The following is a 10,739-nucleotide window of genomic DNA, read 5'->3' on the forward strand; positions in this document are numbered from 1 at the left end:
GATCAGGCTCAGCCAACATGGATTTAGGAAGGGCAGGTCCTGCCTGACCAACCTGATCTCCTTCTATGATCAGGTGACCCGCCTGGTGGATGTGGGGAAGCCTGTGGATGTAGTTTACCTGGACCTCAGCAAGGCCTTTGACACTGTCCCCCATAGCAAACTCCTGGCCAAGCTGTCAGCCCATGGCTTGGACAGCAGCACTCTGAGCTGGGTTAGGAACTGGCTGGATGGCCGAACCCAGAGAGTGGTGGTGAATGGTGCCACATCCAGCTGGCAGCCAGTCAGTAGCGGAGTCCCCCAGGGATCAGTGCTGGGCCCCATCCTCTTTAACATCTTTATTGATGATCTGGATGAGGGCATTGAGTCTATCATCAGTAAATTTGCTGATGACACCAAGCTGGGGACAGGAGCTGATCTGCTAGAGGGTAGAGAGGCTTTGCAGAGAGACCTCAACAGGCTGGACAGATGGGCAGAGTCCAACGGCATGAGATTTAACGCATCCAAGTGCCGGGTTCTGCACATTGGCCACAACAACCCCATGCAGTGCTACAGGCTGGGGTCAGAGTGGCTGGAGAGCAGCCAGGCAGAGAGGGACCTGGGGGTGCTGGTTGATGGTAGGCTGAACATGAGCCTGCAGTGTGCCCAGGCAGCCAAGAGGGCCAATGGCATCCTGGCCTGCATCAAGAACAGTGTGGCCGGCAGGAGCAGGGAGGTCATTCTGCCCCTGTACACTGCACTGGTTAGGCCACACCTCGAGTACTGTGTCCAGTTCTGGGCCCCTCAGTTTAGGAAGGATGTTGACTTGCTGGAACGAGTCCAGAGAAGGGCCACGAAGTTAGTGAGGGGCTTGGAACATAAGCCCTATGAGGAGAGACTGAGGGAGCTGGGGCTGCTTAGCCTGGAGAGGAGGAGACTTGGGGTGACCTTATTGCTCTCTACAACTACCTGAAGGGGGGTTGTAAACAGGCAGAGGTTGGTCTCTTCTCCCAGGCAGCCAGCACCAGAACAAGAGGACACAGTCTCAGGCTGCGCCAGGGGAAGTTCAGGCTGGAGCTCAGGAGGAAGTTTTACACGGAGAGAGTGATTGCCCATTGGAATGGGCTGCCTGGGGAGGTGGTGGAGTCGCCGTCACTGGAGGTGTTCAGGAGGAGACTTGACAGGGTGCTTGGTTACATGGGTTAGTTGATTGGGTGGTGTTGGGTGATAGGCTGGACGTGATGATCTTGAAGGTCTCTTCCAACTTGGTTTATTCTATTCTATTCTAATTACCTTTTCTCTCTCTCTAGCCCTTTTTGGGAAAAAAGGGAGGTAGGGGGAGAGAGGGTACAGGCAGGGAACCCTCTTCTGTCCGGAGGAGGGAGTTTTGTTCTGTATTACTTTCTTTGCTGTGTATTTCTGTATATATTGTAAATACTGTATATATTGTGTATATACAACCTGCATTTCATCTTGTTTGTGAATACAGCTCTACCCTTTGCTTCTCCGACTGAGTCAGCCGTGGTTTGTTTCTTTGTGGGGGAGGGAGAGCTGGGCCTTCTCCCACCCCCACACTGGTTGATAGAGTCTCTTGGCAGTCCTGAGGAGCCAAGAAGTCCAGGTGCAGGAAAAGACCATACCCGTGTGCTGAAAGGTGAGTTGGCAGGCAAGAAGGCCAAGCTAGCTACATAGAGAGATCTAGATGAAACTCAGGGTAAAAAAGGAGTCTGGGATCTTTGAAAGATGGTGCAGCAGGCCACTCACAACTACAAAGTTGTCCTGAGGCTACACAGAAAAAAAATAGAAGGGCCAAAGCCCAACCAGAAATATATGCGTGTTCTAAATATCTCCAGGGATATGTGGTACTACAGGACATGGCTTAACACCAGACTTGGAAGAGTTGGATAATAGTGAGAGTCAATGACCTTAAAGGTCTTTTCCAACCAAAACAATTTTATGATTCTATGATTCTCTTTGTAATGGAAAGAGATTTCCAAAACCAGCTGATCTACAGAGTCTAACACTTTTCATTCTAAATTAATCTACAAACAGAAAATTCTTTCAACTATTTACACAACTGCTTGTATGTGCTAACTATACCAAGCAGAATATTAGTCTTAAGAGGTCCATTTAAAATGTGCATATGTTTTACATCAGTGTACATTAACCAGAAATGACAAAGTTTTCCAACTGGATAATTAAGCATACAGCAGTACAGGCAATATCCTATACAGTCACATTTTATGTTTTAACATAGAGCATATTGTAAAACTATCATCCTAAGACACATGTGTTTGCCTTCCAGGAGAATGGAAGCAATTATATTGTTCTGCACAAACATTCTTTGAGGCTGTGGAGAAACAGCAGAAACTCTAGGCCTCTCTGGACAGCTGTGAAATCAGCAAGGCTCAAGGTAGTTTTTAATCTCTCTTTGGAAACTGTGAAGCCAACAGCAAAACTGACTTGGGTCCCATCAGCTCTGTTCATCTCAGCCAACACCAGTCACAAGCAGCATCAGCAGGTAGGATCTGCATCACCCAGCTGACTGTTGGATCATAGAATCAGGAAGGTTCAAAGCAAACAAATGATGATTCTCTAACCAGTGCAAGGTAGGAGCTTAGAAGGAAAGCGAAAGAAATGGAAAATTCCTTGAATCCAACAGACTGCTGACTAATGACATCTGTCTCCTTCATGGCTGGAGGGGGTGATGAGCTTTGCACTTAAAATGACATATTACTTTTTATTATCATTTATTACACGATGAACAACTTAAAGTCTTTTGATGTGTTAATGTGTCTACTCACGTTGAAATATCTGAATAATCATGTGAAATTTAATTTTTTAACTGCTTAAACAAAGTTAAATACAAATATTTTGCTGCTAATCAACATACTGACCTACAGTAAATGAGCACTTACATAGTATAATATGGACGATGGAGATTGGAATCAATACAGCTGATCAGTATGATCTAGTATTGTTCCTTTATTGCTTCAGTGTTGTTCGATTATAATGCAAGCATAGTACAGAGCGGACAGTAGAGCTGACAGGCTGGTAAGAAGTGCACAGAAGAAGTGCATATTAAGAAAACCTTTACAACTTATATAAACTCGGAGGGCATTGCTGGCATAGCTTCATTGGTCCCTCACGAGTGACCACACACTGTACTGCTATTGATTATTGGTTAAACTAGTAATAACACATGAGATTGTTGATGCACATGTGTGTCCTGTTATTCCAAGATAACTCTGTGTTTATAGCTACCAGTGTCCTGCTTTGGTTACACAGTACAGGCACAGCACTATTCTGCTACACTGCTAGCCACTTCTGCACTCATGCTGGACACGGCCTACCACCATGACAGGCTCTAGGCCTACACTGCCAGATTGCTCACACTGCCACCATTACCACAGTATAAACCATGTATATTACCTGGTAGCTATTAAATATTTTTCTTAGTCCTTCTTTATGGTAAGCAGTTTAAAAATACACTGTTAAATCTGGACACATAGCTAATACATTTTCAGGACTGTGTTCTGAAGGATTCTGCAACAAGAAGTCTACTGAAATAGTAAGATTGTAATGTGTAACTTACCTGGCATAAATTTTAAATAATTTTTCTTGAGCAAGTGCACTTTTAAAGAGTACTTTGAATAAGAGACAAGTATTGGTGACGTAACAACAGCCTGTCAAAAAAAGTGTCGAGATGTTCAACAGCAACAACAAAAGTTAAAATATATACTTAAATGTAGTACCTTGAAGAACAATCTTGAAAAAGTCTGTCCCATCTGCAAGTTTCGTTAATGGGTAGGAAAGCGTAACTGCTCCCTAGAAAGTGAAAAAAAGAAACTAAGTATTGTGAGCTAAGACTACACTCCTCTAAGTTACTGAGACACTGGTAACATCTAAAACATCTGTAGGATTAAAAAAAGGTAGAACTGAATTCTTTAAAACAAATAAAAACTGCTGAAGACATCACTGAAAAGCAGTATTCTTGGGATATAATGAAGTAAATATTATATGTCAACACCACTTAGAAGATAGTGATTAGATGATATGCTTAGACTAAATAACAAAATTGTAGCTATGAAAGGACCTCATCAATTGCAATTACAGTTATAGCACAAAATCTGAAAAGCAGCTAAAAAGGTAGAGTGATCAAAATCTTTAAAAGACACAGTAATTTCTCCAAGGGCAAAGCATTACAACATAAATATCACAACAAAATCATAGTCCAGAGATAAAATATGTACATGAAGATAAATAGTAATCTGTGAAAAAAATTATCTATACATCTGGGAGGACAGTAATACAAAGTTTTGAGTATGTAGTGACCTATTAATTTGTCAATAATACAACACAAAAGATTTAAAGGTTCTATTAATTATGTTAAAATACTCTATATTGAATTGTGAGTTACAAATACGCAAAAATCACAGACCCACAACTTCAATTATATTAATTTCTCTTTGGAACAAACATGTTTTGTTAGAAATACGGTAACTCATCAAAAAAGTTCTCCTTCAACTATAGTAAAAATGTCAGTCAAATGCATTCTTCCACGGTATGACGGGCAAAGCACTGTATCCATCTCAAGGGTAAAAACACAGAAATTGTTTTTATAATGTAAAACACAATAATTTGAAAACAGACTCTAGCTTAAGTGAACTACACAAACAGCTCAAGAAATAAAAGATTTCTTCTAAAGAGACAGCAGAGGCAATCTATGCGTAAATGCACAAAACCAACATTAAGAGACTAGTCAGGTAAATCGTAACAGTTTTACAGTACCTGCATTCAGTGCAAAGCTTGACTTAAATATTAGTAACACTTATTGAAGCTTTCTGAATCTCATGACTTATTGGAAGGTCTCCCTGACAGGTGCACCTGACCCTGCCCTCTACGCAGTAAATACTCACGTGTAACATGCCACCAAATCTTGTTAAACCAATGTTAACTCACTATTTTGTATCAATAAATTGTTGCTTCTCTCTTACAACTGCATGACTCTATCCATGACAGCTCCAAACTTCAACAAAACCAGCCTTAGCAAGACCTCCTCAATCTTCCTCCACAAATCCTGCACTGCTTATTGAACCCATAGATGAACTTCTTCCAAACCCCATTTTATATACCATTAGACCCACCCTAAACCACTGTGCAATTCCTCTAGTGAATCCATCTCCTTCATGACATAGCTTCATTCCCTTCTGCTCCAAAAGCTGATTTGGCGGCAGATTTACAGATTTAGTTCAGCTTTCCACAGCAAAATTTGTAAGATGATTCATTAATGGGAGATGGCATCAATTTCAGTTCATGGACATCATGACTGAGGATGTATGCACATCACTTGTACTGTATCCCCACAATTACAAGTTAAAATTTGCATTGTTCAGAGGAATGACAGAAAACAAAAAAGTTTCAGAAGAATGAAAGGACTGAGGCACACAAGCCAAGCAGAAGCATTCTGGATGGTATTTGCTGCTTTTTTCCAGAACACATTTCATAAAAATCTTCCTCTTCCCTTCCTCTCTCTGCAAAGAACCTGATCCCCATTTTGGCAGGTCTAGAGTGACAATGTGCTGTGCCACCCCTAAGATAACCTAACATCAGTGCATTCTAAGGTTTGCTTCAAGCTCAGCCTGCAGAACTGGATTTTCCTACATATGTAATGGTGCATTAACACCAGCCTTATCTGCTCTTCACTTGCACTGGTTTTATGCCAAGCTGTTTTAGTCACCTACTAATCCATGTCAGCCACAGCATGAAGTTCTCTTAACATAAAGCAGAAGCTTGAGAAAGAGTCTACATGCTTACTCTTTCAGCAAACAGCAAGAACACAGCATGTATGCTTTAAATCAGTCTGGTAATAATTCCTCTGCTTTCCTAATGAAAACATTTATTTTGGCAGAAACATTTTCTAATTTATAATCCCTTTTTGTATGCTTCAGTATTTCTTCTGTGAACAAGGGAAAATCCATGTGATGTGGGATGCTTACAGACTTAAAAGCAGGAAGGCCTATATGCCCTGCAGGTGAATGGGACAGAAAACTACACCCTATGGAATAAAAGCCCGATTTACTAGCAGCATTGGTTATTGATGTTTCCATTTGTTCTTTTAGAAGACCTAAGGGAAGCTGCATCACTCCAATCAAATCACCTCCTATCACACCACTGCCGCCTACCTCCAAAAAAGGGGCAGTTTTGCTCCTTCACTTTACCTAACTGCACTACTCCTGGCAATCTCTTTCTGACACCATCATGAACCAGGCCAGAGTGACAGCAGCAGCAAACTACCCTCTTTGCATCAATACGGACAGTCTTCTGCCAGTTTGTTTTTCGTGAATGGACTCAATCAGAGAGCCGGTTAAGCACCACAGCTGGAACACAGCTGGGGAAGAAAAATATTTTTTGGATATAGAAAAGCAGTAGGCCAGTACAGCTTACATTTTTTTTTAAGAATTCAAGCCACCTACGATTTTCTACAAAATTAGCTTACCTTTTTTTTCCCCTCCCCTTTTTTTTTTTTGGTATCAGACTGTAGGCAAATATGGGATGATGTTGACTTCTTGCCACTTAAGCATCAGAGATTATTAAAAGGATTTTCAGAACAATTCACCAAAAAATTAAACAGGTTAGAAAACCCTTAAGAACTAACACTGCATTTTACAGACTAGTGTTAGAGATGAAAAAAATATTTCTGCATTTTGCCAGTACACTAGAACTGTACTTCCAAACTGGAATGTATGTGGGACTACTGTAAAACATAAATGCATACATGGCAATGATAAAAAAACTAATTCCAGCTTGATGCAGGCAGTTGCTACAGAGTCCTGTTTCTATGAAACTGGATATTGCATTGCTTCATACAAGAAAGGAAAATTGCTTTAGAAGTCGTTAGTCTGAAATCTGACCTTTTAACAGGGTGATGGTGCATATTACTATTTTTTAAAAACAAAATAACCATTGAACTTTCCCCAATCCATCCATTTTCAGCAAAGCCTTCTGCATACTAATGTACTTTTAAGTGGGTCTACACTTTTTAGACTAAGAAAAATCTCTTGTAATAATTAAATCTAACAACGTAACAGGAAGTTAAGAACTGTTAACCAACAAAGTCAATATTAACGTGTAATAAAGTAGAATGGAGTCATAATTTTGTATTGTTTTAAAGTATGCAACAGATGCACACAAAAATACAGATGCATCAAGTCAGCAATTGTGCTGGAATATGAAAATCTCTTACACCAGGAGCTATTTCAAAGTAAGCCAAAATTCTTTTATTGATAAGTTACCTGAAAGTATTTGTTGGTACAATCAACACCTTCTCGCAAATTATTCAAATCCTCCCTCTGAATATGGCTTGGCAGTGGCGTCTCAGCTATTCCATTAACGACCTTCAGCAACAGAACAGGCATAGCTGTTTCCTCCAAAAAAAATTATAGGCTCTTGAAAGTAGTTATCTTGTTCAAATTAAGAGTTAACAGAAATTGCAATTTGTTCAGAAGTGGAGCATTTATCTATCTAGTTCATAATAAGAAAGTTTACTTATACAATACTGAAAATCATAGAGGCATTATCCTTATCTCTTAGTAACAAGAATGGCAGGAAGAGACAAAGATTTGCTCATTAATAGTGTATTACTTCATATATAAATGCAATGGGTAATGTAAACTATGTAAGTATTTCATGCACACTAAAAAGACCCAGCAGAGACTTTGAATGACTCCTTCCCCAGTATGGGTTTCTACATTCAGCTGTTTCCTTGTAAGACAATTTGATTGCATTTCAGTATCATTCTCCTTCATAACAAGATGCTAGAAAGACATAATCGCATCCTTTTTTTGGGGGGCCAGAGGGGAGAGAGGCAGGAAGAAGGAATGGCCACACACATTAATCAAGGGTGAAGTGTCAACATCTATGACGATTTTCTGTCCAGCCATAACCTCATGTGGGAGATGCAGGAAGTACTGGACAAGAGTTCTATCTGTGCCATTGTGGTGGGCTGTCCTCAATAGAGCATTTGAAGCCTCTGGTGAAAAGAGCAACTAGAAGTCTTACAAAGCTTTTCAGTTCACACTAGCAGACTGAGAACGTGACCTAGTTCACCTCCAAATAGTCAATTCCATAGTTAATCAGCAATATTGATCTTCATCCAGCAGCACAATGAGCTAGGGAGATGTACAACATAATGGATTAACACCTTATTCACTTTTTGTCTTTTTTCCCCCATTACGGTACTTGTGTGATTAAATAGATTTTTCCGGGTATTTCTTCCCTGCAAAGATGTGTAACAGCAAGATACATTTTGTTACAACTTAAACATCATTTTGTTACAACTTAAACATCATTGTTAAAGACAGGAACTGAGGTTTACAAACTCATCTCTCTCTGATGCCTACCTACAAACTCTACAGCTCTCTTGCTTTGATTTAAAGAGAGCCTTTGCCATTTAGTTCAATGGGAACAACAGTTTACCTGTGCCTTCAAATTTACACAAGAGAATTTCCAACAATGAGCCATATTTAATCTGAAGCTGTGGAATCTGCCCATATTATTTACTTATTGTATACTCTTACAATTGAAGATGCTTAGGTAAATAATGTTCAAGTAGAAAACAGATTTTTTTTTTCACATATTAATTTCTGCAAATAATAAACTAGAGTCATGTATTTTATATTCTAACCTCTGAAACTCCCCCATTCCTGTTCTCTGTGATTAAAGAAAAAATTGAGTGTGTCCAGCTCTAAAAGCTATAAACGTAAATTTCAAATGCAAACTGATGCAGCACTGGATTCCTGAATCAACATGAAAATATTTTTAGTGCCTTCCTTGTTGTCCACAGCTCTCCTGAATGGCAGCAGCTAAAGTGAAAATAAGTTTGGGAAGTATCATTGTTATTCTCAAAAGGCTGACTTGGTAACACTGACAAGGATCATTTTAACCCAGTCTGATTCTCAAAAAGTCTGTAAGTGGCTAAACAGAGCTATTCACAATGATAGGTGGTTAAAAAAAAAAACAACCACAAGAGGCTGCAAGAAAGGTAGGCAGACCATGAGATATTCCCTGGAACAGGACTGACACACAACATGCATGCAGAGTAGAATAGCAGTGAACAGAAACATCTTTTCTTCCAGTAGCAGAAAGTGCCAAAAACACAGGCAGAAAGTGAACAAAAAATGTAATTTTAACAAGCAAAGAAGTATATGAAAGGACATGCATTGTATGAGAACCCAGAATTAACACCTCAGAAGAGAAAGTGGTATGTATCAGTTGCTTTATATGAACACTGAGGAATGGCTACGGACAGAAATTTCATGTGTTCCTCTATACTATCCTGGATGTTCTACCTGCTGATTTTCTAGACCTAAAATTTCTGACAGTGGAACAACATACTACAATGCACTAGTTCTGTCCGAACTGCCTACAGAATATTAACATGTGTTCCAAAACCACAAAAACCATCTTGAACTACAGTACAACAGAAAACAATTCAGTTGACATGGAAAACAAAACAATTAGCATTTCCTTTTAGGTGCAGCACACCCTAGATAAAAGCTTAAGAGCCTGGCAACTTCAGTGTTCAAGACAAAGTATATACCCAAAGGCTTATGTACTTATAGAATCAAACAGTGGCTTTATGTGAGTTTTAAAGGTTTTTGAGCTTCACACTGCCAAATAGGGTGGTAGAAGCACCTGACTGATACCATGAAGAAGAGCCTATAATCAAATAGTAGCAGAAAAAAAAAAGGATTCCTACACTACTATTTATCTCAACAATAATTCAGTTTTAGGAAACAGCCACCTACTGCAAAACAGACCTCGGGAAAATATGGCTAGAAAACAGATCCTTCCAGGATGTGAACTCTAATAACTTCAGCGTCACTTCAGCAATTGCAAGATGGTCTGATCTTTAAAACCAAGAGCTTGGATGCATTGGCATATTAACAACGAACTCTTTTTTTCCCAATGTATTCGGTACCAACACAGGAAGAAAGGAGGAAAGGAGATAAAAGGGGGGAAAAAAAAAAAAAAAAAAAAAAAAGGAAAAGAAAAGAAAAGAAGAAAAGGGGAAAGAAGGCCTTGCAATACGTAAAGCAGTGCTTGTCAAAGCAGGGACTCAACCAGAGACCGTGTGCAGGGTACCTCAGGGAGGGAAGGTTGGTGCAAGGCAACTGCAGGTCTCACCGTGAAAGCAAAGCCTAGTAAAGTGCCAGGGCGGCACAAAGCAACAGGATAGACCCTGCCCCGCTGGGATGGCGGCAGGCCAGAAGCCAGGCAGAGACGGCGGTATCTCCGGACTGCTGGACACCCGCCTTCCACAGATAAGCAGCCCGCCCGTTCCCCATAACCCTAGGGAAGGTACAAAAGGTCGCGGAGGGGGGCCGTAAGCCTGCCGGTACCTGTCTCCGAGCGAGATGCAAAACCACCCGCGGCCAACCCCACTTCCACTCGCCCGCTGCGCCCGCCGCCCCACGAGCGGCCTACGCAGGCGCACCGGCGGAGGGGGCCGCCTCCGCCGGCCTAGAGAGCATGCGCACTGAGAGGGGTAGGGGGAGGGCTCATCTCCCACCGGCCAATTAGGCAGAGGCCGGAGAGAGGCGGGAGCGAGCACTGCTGGCGGAGGGGACAATGGAGGCGGAGAGAGAGGCTGGGGGTACGGAGTGTCCCCTCGGTCGGGAGCCGCTGGCCTGGCCCTGCGCTGCACATTGGTTTGGCGGTGCCTGCTGTCGGCCATGTCTGTACAGGAGCTGTGCCAGCCC

General features: G+C 41.3%; 1 protein-coding gene across 4 annotated transcripts in view; it reads right to left on the reverse strand.

Annotated features, from left to right (window-relative positions):
• Window positions 1-10,463, reverse strand: part of POT1 (protection of telomeres 1) — a 69,663-nt gene extending 59,200 nt beyond the window's left edge. Inside the window, exons 1-3 of one of the 4 annotated variants that reach the window (XM_068165586.1) lie at window positions 10,380-10,463; window positions 7,272-7,396; window positions 3,732-3,804 (exon numbers count right to left, since the gene is read on the reverse strand). In XM_068165586.1, coding sequence (XP_068021687.1) covers window positions 3,732-3,804; window positions 7,272-7,394 — 196 coding nt within the window. In that variant the 5' untranslated portion in view covers window positions 7,395-7,396; window positions 10,380-10,463. Of the gene's footprint in view, window positions 1-3,731; window positions 3,805-7,271; window positions 7,404-10,379 lie in introns of all 4 variants that reach the window. The other 3 variants (XM_068165578.1, XM_068165603.1, XM_068165596.1) reach the window with 3 other exon arrangements.
• Window positions 10,464-10,739: the final 276 nt, after the last annotated feature.

Source organism: Melanerpes formicivorus, unplaced genomic scaffold (genome assembly GCF_026170545.1).
Source record: "Melanerpes formicivorus ecotype bairdi unplaced genomic scaffold, bMelFor1.0.p_v2 SCAF_3, whole genome shotgun sequence".
Taxonomy (NCBI): Eukaryota; Metazoa; Chordata; class Aves; order Piciformes; family Picidae; genus Melanerpes; species Melanerpes formicivorus.